This window comes from Equus caballus, chromosome 16 (assembly GCF_041296265.1).
Source record: "Equus caballus isolate H_3958 breed thoroughbred chromosome 16, TB-T2T, whole genome shotgun sequence".
Classification (NCBI taxonomy): Eukaryota; Metazoa; Chordata; class Mammalia; order Perissodactyla; family Equidae; genus Equus; species Equus caballus.
This window is the reverse complement of record NC_091699.1, coordinates 49,379,563-49,394,711: the sequence shown is the minus strand read 5'-3', so window position 1 is coordinate 49,394,711 and position 15,149 is coordinate 49,379,563. Positions and strand designations below refer to the sequence as shown.

Below are 15,149 nucleotides of genomic sequence, written 5' to 3'. Positions count from 1 at the left end.
AGGGGCGATGGCGGCCTCGCCAATCACGGGCTGGACTGCGCGGGGCGAAGGGTCGTCATTGGACATCAGCAGTGGGCGACCCTGGGTTCTGCTACCTGTTGCTAAGGGCGCTGTAGCTCGGCGGCGGGGCGCACAAGGAAGGCTTGTCTCGCGAGAGCTCTGCTCACCTCTTGGCTCTAGCAGCTGCAGCGGCTCGAGGATCGACATGGACGCTCACGAGGATTACGTTTGGCCGCGGGCAACCTCGGAGCTCATACTCCTCCCGGTCACGGGTCTGGAGTGCGTGGGGGACCGGCTGTTGGCGGGTGAGGTTTGGGTTGAGGCGCGCGCTAGCAGAGAAGAAACTGAGCGCTCGCCTGGGGCGGGGCCGTAAGAACAAAGGGATGCCCCGAGGAGGAGGGCGGGCGGCGGGCTGAGGCCCGGCCGGAGGTGGGCGGGAGCCCGGGAGGCGGCGGGAATGAGGCCCGGCTGGAGGAGCCCGGGAGACAAAAAACTGATGTGGCTGCCGCGGCCCTTCATAAACTGCAGCTGATGTGGTAAGAGCGGGTGGGGGCGCGGAAAGGTGCGGGGAAAATACGGCGGTTTCGGAGGCGGGAGAAGGGGAAGGAGGGAGGTGTGCGGCCCCTTCGGTGAAGTGGGTGGGGTTTTGGCCTTGCGGAGGATACGGGGACGGGGAGGTCGGGGACGAAGCTCCCTCCCCCCCCTCCCGAGTGGGCGGGTCCAGGGTGTGGCCTTTCTGGGGAGGGCCGGCTGGGAAAGGCAGGAGTGATGCTTCTGGGGCTGGTGAGGCTCTTCCCTGGAAGGTGAGGATGAAAGTCCACAGACGAGGATGGGGTAGCGGGAAGCCGAGGATGAGATCTTTCTGAGTAGGCCAGTGTTCGAGGAGGCAGAGGCTGAGGCCCCTCCTGAGATGGTTGGGGTCCAGGAAATCCGATGTCGATGCCCCTCCGAGGAGGCCGAGTCGAGAAGCGAAGCCCTGGGACCTGAGGCAGCAGAGCCCTGGGGGGCAGTGAAGCCTGACTGGAAGCTACTAGTGACTAGTGATGGTGCTGCTGAGTTTTATAAGGAAGGGTTCCGAGGCAGGGCATTGGCTGTCAAGCCTTGAGTGAGCTGCTACCAATCCTAACGGGCAGATGTGTGTGTAGTGGAGGTGGGGAGGCATGGGCCAATTTTGATTTGGTGTAGGGACTCTGGGATGTGGGGAGTGGGGACCTACTATAAGCTAAACTCCTTAGGCTCCTGGAGGAGGGGATAGCTAGGCAGAAACCTGAAGAACCGCAAGAGTGAACTAGGAGAAGAAAGGGGCGAGTTCCTGGCAGAGGGTAAGAATGTCAAAGGCCTTGAGACTGAGTGAATTTGTCACTTTGGGGGAAAGAGGGAATTCTTTTGAGGCTGGAGCAGAGGTAGGGTCTGGAAGGAGAAGAGGCTGGAGAAATGAGCAGAGGCCAGATGGTTTTAGGCTTAGATCTGACTTTATTCTTAAGGGCAGTGAGGAGGCCCCACTGAAGTGTTTTAAGCAGGTGAATGACTTGGGAAATGCAGGTTAGAAAGCTCTTCAAGTGAATTCATCTATTCCTGTGACTTCCAAAGTGACTTTTATGTTGCTACAATTTTCATATTCCATCCATGTGCACCTATAATCCGAATTCTCAGCTCTGTTCTCTTTTGAGTTCCAGGCCCAAGCACGCAGGTGCCTACAAACTGAAATACGCCTGCTAGGTACTCCAGTTCAGCAGGGGGAACACCAGCCACTCAGGTGCCCAAGCCCAAGAGTCTACCTCACTCCCCAAGTCAGTCTGGTTGATTTTGACTTCTTACATGTGGCATCTGTCTATTTCTCTACCTTTATTACCATTATTTGAGGCCACGCAACTATGTCTCCCTGACCTCCTCAGTAGCATTCTCTCTAGCTCATCCTTGAGCCCTTCATCTCCTATTCCAGCCACACTACCCAAACCTCTTGCCTACCTCAGGGCCGTCAAACTTGCTGTTTCCTTTGCCAAGACAGTTTCACCTCCTCTCTCCCCTGCCTGTTCTTTCTTTGGCTAGCCGCTGCTCTCATCCTTGATCCCTCAGCCTAAATGTTATGTCCTCAAGGTAGCCTCCCCTGACACTAATCCGGTCTGGTTAGATTAGACCAGCATTTCTCAGTCTTGGCACTGTTGACATTTCAGATCAGACCATTCCTTGTGTAAGGGTTTGTTTGTGCACTGTAGAGTGTTTTCAGCATCCCTTGCATCCACAGTGTCTCTAGACATTGCCAAATGACTTCTGGGGGGAAAATTGCCACCCTGTTGACAACCATTGGAGTAGACTTTCCTATTATATTCTTTCGGGGTTTTTTTCTGCTTTTTTTCTTCCCAAATCCTCCCAGCACATACTTGTACATTTTAGTTGTGGGTCCTTCTAGTTGTGGCACGTGGGACACCGCCTCAGCGTGGCCTGGTGAGCAGTGCCGTGTCCATGCCCAGGATCTGAACCAGCGAAACCCTGGGCCGCCGAAGTGGAGCACGTGAAATTAACCACAGCCACGGGGCCAGCCCCCCTATTGTATTCCTTTTTTTTTTTTGAGGAAGATTAGCCCTGAGGTAACATCGGCTGCCAATCCTCCTCTTTTTGCTGAGGAAGATTGGCCCTGAGCTGACATCTGTGCCCATCTTCCTCTACTTTATATGTGGGACACCTACCACAGCATGGCATACCAAGCGGTGCCATGTCTGCACCCGGGATCCAAACTGGCGAACCCCGGGCTGCCAAAGTGGAATCTGCACACTTAACCGCTGCACCACCAGGCCAGCCCCTACCCCTATTATATTCTTAAAGCAATCTATATAATTCTTCCCCAGAACTTAGCAAAATTATAATAATGTAATTTACTTGTGTGATATTGTTTAGTGTCAGCCTAATCCAGGAGGGTCTGTGATTTTCTTACCCACTACTCCAGCATATAGTGCATTGTCTAGTTTATAATCGATGCTTAATAAATGTTTACTGAATGTTGAAAGATTGAGATTGCAGGCTAGGAACGGCATGAGGGACTGTTATTGTCATCTCAGGTTAAGAGGTGGTGTCCTGGATCAAAGTAACTAGTGGGGAGGATTTACAAATTCTCTAGAAAATGAAATCCACAGAATTTGGAGCCAGAGAAAATGTGGGAAGTTAAAAGGAGTAAGCTGTGGGCTTCCCAGTTTGGGGCTAGGGGGTGGGCAGAGGGTGGTAATGGTCATTGGATGAGGAGCATTGAGAAAACTTGAGGGCGAGCTAGTAGAGTGGGAGTTGCCTGAAGGGCAGCCAGGTGGAAGCTGAGGGTTACAGGAGCCTCTGCTGCCAAAGTGTGGGCCAGCTCTCCCAGTTCTCCCCATCAATATTGAACATGCTCACATCTTCTGAGATAACAGGGAAGAAGCTCCTAGAAATCAGGAGGAGCTCTGCCATCGCCCCAAGGTGGAAGGAATGCTTTAGCGGGACAGCCTTTCCCCTGGGGGAGAGCGGAGTGGGAAGGATGCAAGTAGAAGTAGATGAGGCTGAGGATTTGGGGAGTATAGCTGAGAGGGTTGCTGTCTGAGGCATGAGAAGTTATGTGGGGTGCAGAGGAGACTGTGAGTTTGAGGAATTTGTGGTTGAACTGAATGTCAGGAGTGACTGATGAGGGGATCAGAAAGTCAGTACTAAAAGTCCAGCTGAAGCTGACACCAAGGAATTTCTAAGGTTCAAGCCTGCAGGATTGTGTATCCTAATACATTCATGGGCTACATGCTGAGAATTTTCCCTGCCCCATGTCTCTTCATGGCTCCATCAGAGTTGGGTGAAGGGTTCTGATGTGGCTCTTTGCCTCTGTCTAGGTGAGGGGCCGGATGTCCTGGTGTACACCTTGGATTTTGGTGGACATCTGCGGATGATGAAACGAGTGCAGAACCTGCTTGGCCACTATCTTATCCATGGGTTCCGGGTACGACCAGAACCCAACGGAGACCTTGACTCGGAGGCCATGGTGGCTGTGTTTGGGAGCAAGGGACTCCGGGTTGTGAAAGTTAGCTGGGGACAGGGCTGCTTCCGGGAACTCTGGCGCTCTGGCCTGTGGAACATGTCTGACTGGATTTGGGATGCACGTTGGCTTGAGGGGAACATGGCCTTGGCCCTGGGCCATAATTCAGTGGTGCTGTATGACCCCGTGGTAGGCTGCATCCTGCAGGAGGTGCCCTGCACGGACAGGTGCACTCTCTCCTCAGCCTGTTTGATTGGAGACACCTGGAAGGAGCTGACCATAGTGGCGGGTGCCATTTCCAATCAGCTCCTGGTCTGGTACCCAGCAGCTGCCTTAATAGACAATAAGCCCGTGGCCCCTGACCGACGAGTCAGTGGGCATGTGGGTGTCATCTTCAGCATGTCGTACCTGGAAAGCAAGGGCTTACTGGCCACGGCTTCAGAAGACCGAAGTGTTCGCATCTGGAAGGTGGGTGACCTGCGGGTGCCTGGGGGTCGGGTACAAAATATTGGGCACTGCTTTGGGCACAGTGCACGTGTATGGCAGGTCAAGCTCCTAGAGGATTACCTTATCAGTGCAGGAGAGGACTGTGTCTGCTTGGTATGGAGCCATGAAGGTGAGATCCTCCAGGCCTTTCGGGGCCACCAGGGCCGTGGGATCCGGGCCATAGCTGCTCATGAGAGGCAGGCCTGGGTGATCACTGGAGGCGACGACTCAGGCATCCGGCTATGGCACCTGGTAGGGCGTGGGTACCCAGGTTCAGGAGTCTCAGCTCTCTGCTTCAAGTCCCGTAGCAGGCCAGGTGCCCTCAAGGCTGTGACGCTGGCTGGCTCATGGCGACTACTGGCAGTGACTGATGCAGGGGCCCTGTACCTCTATGACCTTGAGGTCAAGTGCTGGGAGCAGCTGCTGGAGGACAAGCGCTTCCAGTCTTACTGCCTCCTGGAGGCAGCCCCTGGTCCTGAGGGCTTCGGACTGTGTGCCATGGCCAATGGGGAGGGTCGTGTCAAGGTTGTCCCCATCAACACTCCAACTGCAGCTGTGGACCTGACCCTGTTCCATGGGAAGGTGTACAGCCTGAGCTGGGCCCTGCGTGGCTATGAGGAGCTCCTGTTGCTGGCATCAGGCCCTGGCGGCGTGGTGGCTTGCCTAGAGATCTCAGCTGCGCCCTCTGGCAAGGCCATCTTTGTCAAGGAACGTTGCCGGTACCTGCTACCTCCAAGCAAGCAGAGATGGCACACATGCAGTGCCTTCCTACCCCCAGGTGACTTCCTGGTGTGCGGGGACCGCCGGGGCTCAGTGTTGCTGTTCCCCTCCAGACCAGGTCTGCTCAAGGATCTTGGGGTTGGAGGCAAGACTGGGGCTGGTACTGGAGCACTTGGAGCGGGTAGTGGCAGTGGTGGGGGTGAGAATGCCTTGGCCGAGTGGGGCCCTGTGTCCACCCTCCCTTCTCTGCATGGGAAGCAGGGTGTGACTTCAGTCACCTGCCATGGAGGCTATGTGTACACCACAGGGCGCGACGGCGCCTACTACCAGCTCTTTGTGCGAGGCGGCCAACTCCAGCCAGTCCTAAGGCAGAAGTCCTGTCGAGGCATGAACTGGTTGGCTGGGCTCCGCATGGTGGCTGATGGGAGCATGGTCATCCTGGGTTTTCACGCCAATGAGTTTGTGGTGTGGAGCCCCCGGTCGCACGAGAAGCTGCACATCATCAACTGTGGTGGAGGGCATCGCTCCTGGGCCTTCTCTGATACCGAGGCGGCTATGGCCTTCGCTTACCTCAAGGATGGGGATGTCATGCTGTACCGGGCTCTGGGTGGCTGCACCCGGCCACACGTGATTCTCCGGGAGAGCCTGCATGGCCGTGAGATCACTTGTGTAAAGCGTGTGGGCACCATCACCCTGGGGCCTGAATTTGGGGTGCCCAACTTCATGCAGCCTGACCACCTTGATCCCAGCAGCGAGGGGTCTGGCCTGATTGACATCGTGATCACATGCAGTGAGGACACTACTGTCTGTGTCCTGGCATTCCCCACAGCCACAGGCTCAGCCCATGCACTTACAGCTGTTTGTAACCATATCTCCTCGGTGCGTGCAGTGGCTGTGTGGGGCATTGGCACCCCAGGTGGCCCTCAGGATCCTCGGCCAGGCCTGACCGCCTATGTGGTATCTGCGGGGGGCCGGGCTGAGATACACTGCTTCAGCATCATGGTCACCCCAGACCCTAGCACCCCAAGCCGCCTCGCCTGCCATGTCATGCATCTTTCGTCCCACCGGCTAGATGAGTACTGGGACCGTCAGCGCAATCGGCACCGGATGGTCAAGGTGGACCCAGAGACCAGGTGATGTGCACTGCCAGGCAGGAGCATGGGGTGGTGTCATGTAGGGCAAGCCCTGTGTAGCTGCTCGCAGGCTCTGCCTGATGGCTGTGTGTTGTCTCTGCAGGTATATGTCTCTAGCTGTGTGTGAGCTTGACCAGCCTGGCCTTGGTCCCCTTGTAGCTGCAGCCTGTAGTGACGGGGCAGTGAGGTGAGAGCATAGGGTCCAGGGGGCAAGGAGACAAAGGATGTAAAGTTGTTCAGAATGATTTCTGAGCTGGGCCACCCTCCGCCCCCCAGGCTCTTTCTTTTGCAGGACTCTGGGCGGCGGCTGCAGCTCCTAGCTGAAACCTTCCACCACAAGCGGTGTGTCCTGAAGGTCCACTCCTTTATGCATGAGGCACCCAACCAGCGGCGGTGAGAGGGGCTGCATGATGGTCCTTCATGGCTTGGGTTCAGGCTTCTGTTGCTTTCCATCTCCCTCACTGACCCAGCTGCCCTTTCCTGGCTCCCAGGAGGCTGTTCCTCTGCAGTGCAGCCACCGATGGAAGCCTGGCCTTCTGGGATCTCACCACCGTGCTGGACCATGGCTCCACTGCCCTGGAGCCTCCAACGGACCCCGGGCTTCCCTACCGTGAGTAGCTAGTATGCTACCGTGGCTGTCCCTCCCCACCTTCCACTTTGCATTCACCCACATGGCAGGCTGGGTGCTGACAACCATCTTCTTTCCCCAGGGCTGGGCACCCCCTGCCTGACCCTCCAGGCTCACAGCTGTGGTGTCAACAGCTTGCACACCTTGCCCACACGTGAGGGCCATCTTGTGGCCAGTGGCAGTGAAGATGGCTCCCTCCATGTCTTTGTGCTTGCTGTGGAGGTGCCAGAGCTGGAAGAGGCTGTGGGGGGTGCTGAGCTGGTGCCCCAGCTGCATGTGCTAGAGGAATACTCTGTCCCTTGTGCACACGCTGCCCACGTGACAGGCCTTAAGATCTTAAGCCCAAGTCTCATGGTCTCAGCCTCCATCGACCAACGGCTGACCTTCTGGCGTCTGGGGCATGGTGAGCCCACCTTCATGAACAGTACAGTGTACCATGTACCAGACGTGGCCGACATGGACTGTTGGCCTGTGAGCCCTGAGTTTGGCCACCGCTGTGCTCTTGGGGGCCAGGGGCTTGAGGTTTACAACTGGTATGACTGAGGTGTCCCGCGGCGGCCGGCGTGCTGGGCATGGGGCCTGCTCACAGACAGAGTGGAGCAGGAGTGACTGTCTGTGCCCATGCCTAGTGTGCCTTGAGTGGAGGAGGAGGCAGCCGCGGGTTCCTGACTTCATAGCAGGCGCTGGAGGTGAGTAGAGTGCTGCCTGGGCAGACCAAAATTATGTCCCCCCCAACAAGACAAAGCTTTGTAACAAAAGTTTATTTTGGCTCTAGGTCTCTAACAAAATCTGTAGGTTTTTCCTGTTCTTTTTTAAAAATTTTTTTTCTAGTTGATGACTTTGTGAACATTCCCAGATATTGGGGCCTCTGTGGCGTTAGATGTGGCTCAGTGGAGGGAGACCCAGCATGGCCAGGCCAGTGTGGAGCACTTTACGCACGGCTCGCAGAAGCTGCAGACGGGCAAACATTTGATCAAACAGGTGTGGTCGAGGCTCCTGGAGGAGAGAACAGGCCTGCTGGTCTCATCCTGTGCTTCCCCTGCACACCCCTTTACCCCTTTTGCTGTGCACTTACCCCTAGGATGTGTACACGGTTATAGTATGAGCTGAAATCCATGCTGAGCTGCACCAGGAACTTGCAGACCTAGAGACAGAGACTGAGTCACTGGCCTATCTCTTTGCCCTTGTGCCCCAGATGAGAATAAAGAGTAGAGTGTGCAGTGCCTGTCCTAGTCTTCTCTGCCTCACCATCTCTGTGCGTGCAGTGATGTGGAGCCCCGGGGCTGTGCAGGCCAGGGCTGCTGTCTGGCTCAGGAGGTCTGGGAAGGGGAGGACACTGTTGAAGAGCAGCAACCACTCACCCTGTGGGGGAGAAGGGTGATGGGAGGGAAAGTCCAAGCCTCCTGAATGTGCCAGCTACCCAGGAGGAGCACTCACCTCATCCTGTAGCAGTGAGAAATCCAGACTGTTCACAGCTGGAAAAGTGGGGTACAGACCTTGTTCCATGTTGCGCTTGTAACCCTCAAAGAGTGTGGCAAGACGAGCACAATTATACATGACAAAGGTGCCACTCTTGGTGCCCTTTGTGGAAATGCTGCTGTCGGCCAGAGCCAGGAGGAGCTGAGGAATAGGGGAACAGCTGAAGAGAGGGAGGGCAGCCACCACACACCCTGTCTCCCCAGCCCTGGTCCTGTGGGGCACCGAGGCTCACCTGACTCTGGGGGGCTGTGCTGAGCATCTCAAACTTAATGCTTGCCACAGCAAGAACTCCGAAGGTTTCTGTCCAGGCTGGGTCTGAGGGAATATAGGTCAGTCAGTCTCTGCAGACAGGGAACAAGGGGCAGGGGTGCAAATGACCTGCCCCTATCCCAAAGCACAGCCAGGGCCTCCCAGGCGCACCTTGTGCCAGGTCCCTGCCATGCTTCAGTGCTGAGGCCTTGCACACCTGGGCATGCCGGAGCCTGCATTTTGAAAAGAATGAGAGGAGGGCCAGTGGGCAGAGTCCCCCCCTCCTCAACTACCCTGGTTCAGTGGCGTTCCAGCCTCACTCACTCGTAGTACTCGGGGGCAGTCAGGGTGTCGGGTGCACCAGCTACTTTCACTGGGCCACAGACCAGGTGCTTCTGTCAGGAAGATAGCAGGGCCTCAGCCAGTTAGCGATACCCTCTGGCAATAAATCCCTCAAGGAACCTAAATCTAGTGCCTGGACTCCCCCAGCTTTTAACCAGGCTTAGTGCCTCCCTTAAGCTCAGCCCTTCAGAATGCAGTCCAGCCTCCTCAACCTATTCTTCAGTCTTCTCTGAGATGTACCTCCCTCCAGACCCCACCTTCTTCCAGGCCTCTGCCCCTGCTGCACATGCCCACTCACCAAGCCTAACATCTCCCTCAAGATCAAGTGTCACCTTCTGGACCCATCAGCTAACAGGCCCCTTGGTGGGTTTCCAAGGGCCCTCTGAGGTTGGTGAGGGGGAGCTCCACCATCACTAACCTACCTGTCTGAGAGGAGCCTGGTCATCCAACTTCCACCAAAGCAGGTCCAATTTTTGTTGCTGGAACTCCTCCTCACAGCTCACCACATGTACAACCATGCAGCTATCTGCATGAGCATCTGGAGCTGCAGCCTATGGGGTAGGGGGACAGTCACTGCGGGGACACAGGACACCACCTTTGCCAGAAGCCTGCAGGGTGGGGGAACTGATCACTAACCAGGCCTAGGGAGCTGTCCTCAGGCGAGTGCTGCACAGCCTCCTGCAGCTCGGCCAGCACGGAGAGCAGATCCTCAGTCACTGCAAGGAGAGAACACAGGCGCTAGCCGGGAGTCCAGGGGTCCCCGCCTTGTGGCCCTGCTAGGCTCCAGGTCCTACCCAGACAGTTGTCCAGATTGGGGTCATAGCCAGCTGTGCGTCCCCGTTCTTCCACCAGCTCCTTCAGGCACACTCTGCCCAGGACGCCAAGGGGCAGGGCTCCCCTGTCATTGGCAGGGGTAAGCTTAGCAAATGCGCTGCTCCTCAGGGCTTCGGTCGCAGCTCTCTCCGAGGCAGCGGACCAGTCCACTCGCAGTTGCTGCAGGAAGGTCAGCATATGCGGGTCCCGCACGGCTGGCACTAGACGCACACTCACCCTGCGAAACGAGGGCGGCTGCCTCAGCCTGAGCGCCTGGTCAGGCTCACCTCTACTTTCCACCCGCAGCGGCCAGTCCCCAGGGGCCGCGCGGCTGTAAGCCCAGGACGGTCGGCCTTCTCCTTTCTGGCCCGGCGCCTCCGCTCACCCGTGAGTGTGCAGAGCTCGAGACAGGTGATCGGCCACGAGCACGGCGCGCAGCTGGCTCAAGCGGAGTGCACAGGGCGCGCCGCGCAGCGCCGGGCAGTGCAGGATGACGCGCGGGCCCGGTGAGGCGGACACAGCGGGCGCGGCGTAGGCGGCCACGGCGCCGAGGACGCGCTCGAAGACAGCGGACCGCTGCAGCTGGAGGGCCAGACCCGCGGGGGTCGGCGCGCAGCGCAGCACTGGGGCCACACCGGGGCCCTGTAGGCCGGCGACCGCATGGACCACACGCTCGGGCACCTGCAGGAGGACAGGAGGGTGAGCGGGCCGCGGCGCTCCCAGCTACCCCTGGCAGCACGTCCCCGCCCCAGTAGGGCCCACCTGTCCATCCCCGAAGCGAGCCTGTAGCGCGCGCCGCGGCGCCAGGAAGTCTCGGGCACGGAGGTGGCGGGCGCGCGTCTCCTTCAACCATACAGGGCCTCCGGGCCCCAGGGCGGCGTTGAGGGCCCCCAGAGTCTCCCCGACCCCAAGGCGGCTCGTCGCCATGGCGACCGGAAGGCGCGAGCGGAACCGGAAGCAAAATGTCGGGAGGTCGGACTTCCGGGACGACCGATTGGCCGGGAAGGGGATCTGTCTGTGGTCCCTGAGTGGACAGGTGCGCCGGAGAGAACCATGGCGGCCCCTTTGGACTTGCAGTCCCAGAGCTTCCTTCACGTGACCCACCTCCCCTGCCCCGAAATCTCGGGGTCCGCTCTGGGCCTAGGGTTCTTTCGCCGTCACCCACATCAGCAATCAGAGAAAGAATCCTGGCGACCCTGTAGAGGCTCAGAGAGGGCTCTTTCTCTCATTGACGTCCTACGTTTCCGTATATATGATAACGTTTCATTTCCCCCATTTTACATGTGATCAAAACGTCAAAAGTTCCAAATGAGGGGCCGGCGGGATGACCGAGTGGTTAAGTTCGCGGGCTCTGCTTCTGCGGTCCTGGGTTCACCTGTTTGGATCCTGGGCACAGCATACATGCCGCTTGTCAAGCCATGCTGTGGCGGAATCCTACACAGAGGAACTAAAACGACCTACAACTAGGATATACAACTATGTACTGGGGCTTTGGGGAGGAAAAAAGAGGAAGATTGGCAACAGCTGTTAGCGCAGGGCCAATCTTCGCCACCAAAAACCAAAGTGCCAAATGAATTGTCACTAGAATAGGGCAGCTAATATTAAAGCCACTACTTTTACGGCCTACTTAAAAAAAAGTCTCACTTTAAAAAGATGTGGTCTGCAGTTTCAGGTTATTTGCAAGCATTTTTCCTTTGAGACATGCGTTGTCTTTATTCCTGATAAATGTTCACTCTAACAGAATTGCCAGTTTTCTCCTCCTGATTCTTGAGGAACCAGCTTGATGGTTTCCAGAATTGCTAGCTTTTAATGTTTCTTCTTTAACCTGGTGGACTTTAACAAGGATCCTCCTGCTTCCTGATTTAGGCAATAATGAGCCATCGTGGGCCAACTAAACAATGTGACCATGAGAAGACCTAGCTAAAGGACAGCTCTCAGTTGAAACATCCCACTCCTCTACTATCAAGAAAGCTCTTTCCTCTGTCCCACGAGGGCTTCCGAATGTTTTTACTTCAACATAACTTAAATCCCCTTTTCCTCTTTTTTTTTTTTTTAATGGAAATTGAACCTGATACAGCACAGTGTTGGGAAACCCGCGATCTCTGCCCTGGGGCAGTGAGAATGCCCAGAGCTCAGAAAGTAGGGGATCCTAGGGGCAGGAAAAATTTGGCAAGGCCCCTTTCTGGGTCAGGGCCTCAAGGTCCTGCTGGGAGGCGCCGAAAGAGCACTGGGCGGACACGATATTCCCGATGGCTTCTTGTGTGCCCACTCAACGGGAGTGATCGTGTCATTCCAAAGCGCTTTCCATGCCGCAGGCGCACGACCCGGGGACAGCTGTTAACAGAATTGGGGACCGGAGGCCGAGGCTGAGGACTTCAGCTACGAAGACGGTTGGGGTGGTTTTTCCCCAGGAAGTGGAGGGCTATCTTTAGCGAACTGCGGGCTGGGGCGGCCCTGTGGGACTCACCGCCATTGCAGCGCTATCTGGAGGCCCCGGGGCGGCCCTCCTTCACCAATGTTACCCGGAGTTCCAGAGACGGCCACTGTCCCGGCTCTCCGACGTCTACGCCCGTTACTTCCAGTCTGAGGGCGCACCTGAGAGGGGCTGAGCCCAGAGCAACCCATTAGTATGTCTGGGGGTCAGGGGCTAGCCCATCCCGTCTGGACTAAGACGCTGCTCAGGCAGAAGAGCAGGGAACGAAATCCAAGCGCAGCTGGAATGCTCTGGAGACAACAGCTGCTTTTGGGATTCCGTTGCCCGCTGTCCAGCCGTTGGGGGCGGGGGTGGGGGAGGAGAAAGGGGTCCTTCGCCTTGGGGCCAGATCAGAAGCCCGCATTCCCAATCCCAGGTGGCGCACCCAGGAGTAGGCGGTGAAACCTAGTCTAGTGGGAACGAGCCGCTCACCTGGGCCCCCAAACAATAGGAGGGGTGGTGGAGGCCTCCCCTGGGACCGGGTCCCGATCCGGATTAAATCCGCCGGGTAGCATTAGTCCTGTTGGTTCCATGCAGTCAGAGCCACTGGTGCGGCGACGGTGGCAGGGCAGGCTTTGGGATCAGCCAAGAGGGAAGCGCGCCCATGGGGACCGGAGAGGAAGTAAACCCGCGCGCCCGCCTCGGGGACAACCCCCACCCGGGGCCCTTTGTCCGGTGACGCTGCCAGCCTCTGGAGCGCTAGGGACCCAACGGGCCCAAACGGGGTCGACGGGACCCCCGGAAATCCATTGCGACCGTCCTTCGCTGTGCCGAGCCTCCCAGCCCCCCGCCCCGTCCCGCCCCGCGGACAGCAGACGCTGCAACAACGTTCCCTTGAGGCCACAACACGGTGGGCACGCGGAGATGCCGGAACCCCGTGCGGGCGCCAGCAACTCTGGAGCCAGTAGGCCCCCGAGATTTGGCTCAAGACGGAGGGCGGGGGATTTTCGGGATGCGAGCAGAGTGAGCGAGGACAGGGCGATGCTCCAGCCGTTGTCTAGTTCAATGTCTGGTCCGCTTCGGCCCGGTCGGTGACACCAGAACGGTTACAACTGCCCCACCACGGTGTCCTCTTCCGCTTGCTCTGGCCGCTGACTTGGAGCCATTTTAAGGCGAAAACACCCAGTCACGCCCCCTCGCGCTCCCGAGAAGCCAATCCACGCGCGGCTACGCCCCGCGCGACGCGCGGCGGCGACGCCAACGGTCGCGCGGGTGACGGTTAGAGAGGGGCGTAATTCGGGGCTCAGCGAGGGAAACTTGAGCCGTGCGCCCCGCCTTCGGAATTTGGCGCCCGAAAGTTTGGGATTAGGGGCTTGGAGGCTGGCACCACGCCGTAGCCAGGTGTGCAGGACTCGACCAGGTGCGCGGCCGCCCCTCCCCAGGCCCCAGGGGCCTTGCGTAATGGCTGAAAGTCGGGGGTCAGGCCACGCCACCAGGTGTCCGGTTGCCCCAGGACTGTCTGCGGGGGCCCAGGGCGGGGCGGGTAGCAGGTGCAGACACCGGAGCGACGCTGGGGGATGCGCCCTTCTTGAACAGATGGCATCGGCCAGCTCCTTCGCTCTCCCGCGCTGGGCCGGCCGAGCTGCGCGGTGCCCTCCGTGACGCAGAGGGCGCTGCAGCCGTGCTGAGCTGGGCTCAGCTACGACCCCGCTGACCCTGCGCCCGCCACCCCGCGCGCCGGTCCGCCATGGCTGCCGCATTCGTGCTTCACCGTTTGTACCGAGCGCAACCTGCATTGCGCTGTTCGCCCGCCGAGCTGCTGTGGTGAGCCCATACCCAGCGCCCCTGAACATCTCGCCCCCCACGGCCAGCCATTTCCGGTCCCGCACCTAGACCCCAACCTTACATCTCCGCAGGGCCCCACGGCGTGGGCATCGGCTCACACCGGCGGATGACGAGCTGTATCAACGGACGCGCATCTCTCTGCTGCAGCGCGAGTCCCCGCACGCCATGTACATCGACAGCTACAACAGCCGCGGCTTCACGGTCAACGGAAATCGCGTCTTCGGGCCCTGCGCGCTGCTCCCGCACTCCGTGGTGCAGTGGAACGTGAGCCCTTCCCTGCCATGAGGAAACTGAGGGCCAGTTACAGGCCTGCCCTCTCACTCTGTCCCTGGCAAACTGGGCTATCCCATTGCCCCGTTGTGAGCAGGTAAGGGGTCCGTGGGGAAAGCCGCGTGGATCTGTGTTTAACCTGCCTCCTCCCCACACAGGTAGGATCCCACCAGGACATCACCGAAGAAAGCTTCTCTCTCTTCTGGATGCTGGAGCCCCGAATAGGTATTGGAGGAGGGGAAGGCTGAGGTGTTGAGCCCCAGGAAGCCACCCCTACCTCAGCCTGTCAACAGACCTGGCTGTAAATTAGCCATACCCATGCTTTTCTAGAGATTGTCGTGGTGGGCACTGGAGACCGGACTGAGCGGCTGCAGGCTCAAGTGCTGCGAGCCATGAGGCAACGAGGCATCGCTGTGGAAGTGCAGGACACGGTAAGTCCCGGGACTTAGGAATGGTGAGGGGAGCCCAGGCCTAGCCCCAGCCCCGCTGATGCTGGCTTTCTCTTTGCAGCCCAATGCCTGTGCCACATTCAACTTCCTCTGTCATGAAGGCCGAGTGACAGGAGCTGCTCTCATCCCACCTGGAGGGACAGTACTCACATCTCTGGCCCAAGCTGCAGGATGAACCACCAGGAACTAACCTGTCCAGGAGGGCCTTGGCACCCTTTGCAGAGTGCAGGGGTTCCCCCCACTTTCACCAGCCCCTCCTCTTTGGCACTGTAACACTTGCCTTGCTTGCTAGCATATTAATAATTTAATCTCGCTCTCCTGTTTTGTACTAGGTGTG

General features: G+C 58.1%; 3 protein-coding genes and 3 non-coding genes across 17 annotated transcripts; 3 read left to right on the top strand and 3 right to left on the bottom strand.

Moving 5' to 3' along the window:
• The first annotated feature begins 1 nt into the window (after position 1).
• WDR6 (WD repeat domain 6) lies at positions 2 to 8,175 on the top strand. 8 transcript variants are annotated; one of them, XM_023620458.2, is made up of 7 exons: positions 2 to 305; positions 3,843 to 6,324; positions 6,428 to 6,511; positions 6,601 to 6,717; positions 6,816 to 6,934; positions 7,035 to 7,641; positions 7,748 to 8,175. In XM_023620458.2, the coding sequence occupies exons 1-6, from the start codon at positions 8 to 10 to the stop codon at positions 7,493 to 7,495; spliced, it is 3,561 nt and encodes a 1,186-aa protein (XP_023476226.1). In that variant the 5' UTR covers positions 2 to 7; the 3' UTR covers positions 7,496 to 7,641; positions 7,748 to 8,175. The 8 variants fall into 8 exon arrangements, with proteins under 8 accessions (XP_023476226.1, XP_070093780.1, XP_001494684.3 ...); XM_070237679.1 differs by having other exon boundaries at positions 8 to 305; positions 7,314 to 7,641; positions 7,784 to 8,175; XM_001494634.7 differs by having other exon boundaries at positions 8 to 305; positions 7,784 to 8,175.
• DALRD3 (DALR anticodon binding domain containing 3) lies at positions 7,699 to 13,118 on the bottom strand. Of its 2 annotated transcripts, XM_023620462.2 has the most exons (13): positions 12,741 to 13,118; positions 12,303 to 12,440; positions 10,221 to 10,516; positions 9,817 to 10,073; positions 9,659 to 9,738; positions 9,445 to 9,573; positions 9,005 to 9,075; positions 8,852 to 8,913; positions 8,664 to 8,746; positions 8,390 to 8,572; positions 8,201 to 8,314; positions 8,028 to 8,096; positions 7,699 to 7,948 (listed from the first exon to the last, which is right to left on the bottom strand). In XM_023620462.2, the coding sequence occupies exons 2-13, from the start codon at positions 12,306 to 12,308 to the stop codon at positions 7,829 to 7,831; spliced, it is 1,470 nt and encodes a 489-aa protein (XP_023476230.1). In that variant the 5' UTR covers positions 12,309 to 12,440; positions 12,741 to 13,118; the 3' UTR covers positions 7,699 to 7,828. The 2 variants fall into 2 exon arrangements, with proteins under 2 accessions (XP_023476230.1, XP_070093782.1); XM_070237681.1 differs by lacking the exons at positions 12,303 to 12,440; positions 12,741 to 13,118 and adding an exon at positions 10,598 to 12,062.
• MIR425 (microRNA mir-425) lies at positions 12,025 to 12,167 on the bottom strand. The gene has a single exon (NR_128247.1). It is a non-coding gene; the product is annotated as a microRNA mir-425 (primary transcript).
• On the top strand, positions 12,501 to 12,619 carry MIR191B (microRNA mir-191b). Its single transcript, NR_128248.1, has one exon. It is a non-coding gene; the product is annotated as a microRNA mir-191b (primary transcript).
• On the bottom strand, positions 12,525 to 12,598 carry MIR191A (microRNA mir-191a). The gene has a single exon (NR_032953.1). It is a non-coding gene; the product is annotated as a microRNA mir-191a (primary transcript).
• On the top strand, positions 12,972 to 15,131 carry NDUFAF3 (NADH:ubiquinone oxidoreductase complex assembly factor 3). Of its 4 annotated transcripts, none has more exons than XM_070237682.1 (6): positions 12,972 to 13,158; positions 13,845 to 14,072; positions 14,165 to 14,357; positions 14,522 to 14,588; positions 14,694 to 14,794; positions 14,874 to 15,131. In XM_070237682.1, exons 2-6 carry the CDS (start codon positions 13,996 to 13,998, stop codon positions 14,985 to 14,987), a joined length of 552 nt encoding a protein of 183 aa, XP_070093783.1. In that variant the 5' UTR covers positions 12,972 to 13,158; positions 13,845 to 13,995; the 3' UTR covers positions 14,988 to 15,131. The 4 variants fall into 4 exon arrangements, with proteins under 4 accessions (XP_070093783.1, XP_001498505.1, XP_023476233.1 ...); XM_001498455.6 differs by lacking the exon at positions 12,972 to 13,158 and adding an exon at positions 13,502 to 13,668; XM_023620465.2 differs by lacking the exon at positions 12,972 to 13,158 and adding an exon at positions 13,516 to 13,649.
• Positions 15,132 to 15,149: the final 18 nt, after the last annotated feature.

Excerpts from the sequence above, each read along its gene's own strand:
- WDR6 (XM_023620458.2), top strand. The coding sequence starts at position 8 with ATGGCGGCCTCGCCAATCACGGGCTGGACTGCGCGGGGCGAAGGGTCG. Across the intron at positions 6,718-6,815 it reads GAGGCACCCAACCAGCGGCG|GAGGCTGTTCCTCTGCAGTG; the intron begins GTGAGAGGGGCT and ends CCTGGCTCCCAG. Across the intron at positions 6,935-7,034 it reads GGACCCCGGGCTTCCCTACC|GGCTGGGCACCCCCTGCCTG; the intron begins GTGAGTAGCTAG and ends TTCTTTCCCCAG.
- DALRD3 (XM_070237681.1), bottom strand. The coding sequence starts at position 10,762 with ATGGCGACGAGCCGCCTTGGGGTCGGGGAGACTCTGGGGGCCCTCAAC. Across the intron at positions 8,747-8,851 it reads TGGCAGGGACCTGGCACAAG|ACCCAGCCTGGACAGAAACC; the intron begins GTGCGCCTGGGA and ends ATATTCCCTCAG. Across the intron at positions 7,949-8,027 it reads ACCGTGTACACATCCTAGGG|GAGCCTCGACCACACCTGTT; the intron begins GTAAGTGCACAG and ends TCTCTCCTCCAG.
- NDUFAF3 (XM_070237682.1), top strand. The coding sequence starts at position 13,996 with ATGGCTGCCGCATTCGTGCTTCACCGTTTGTACCGAGCGCAACCTGCA. Across the intron at positions 14,358-14,521 it reads ACTCCGTGGTGCAGTGGAAC|GTAGGATCCCACCAGGACAT; the intron begins GTGAGCCCTTCC and ends CTCCCCACACAG. Across the intron at positions 14,589-14,693 it reads GATGCTGGAGCCCCGAATAG|AGATTGTCGTGGTGGGCACT; the intron begins GTATTGGAGGAG and ends ATGCTTTTCTAG.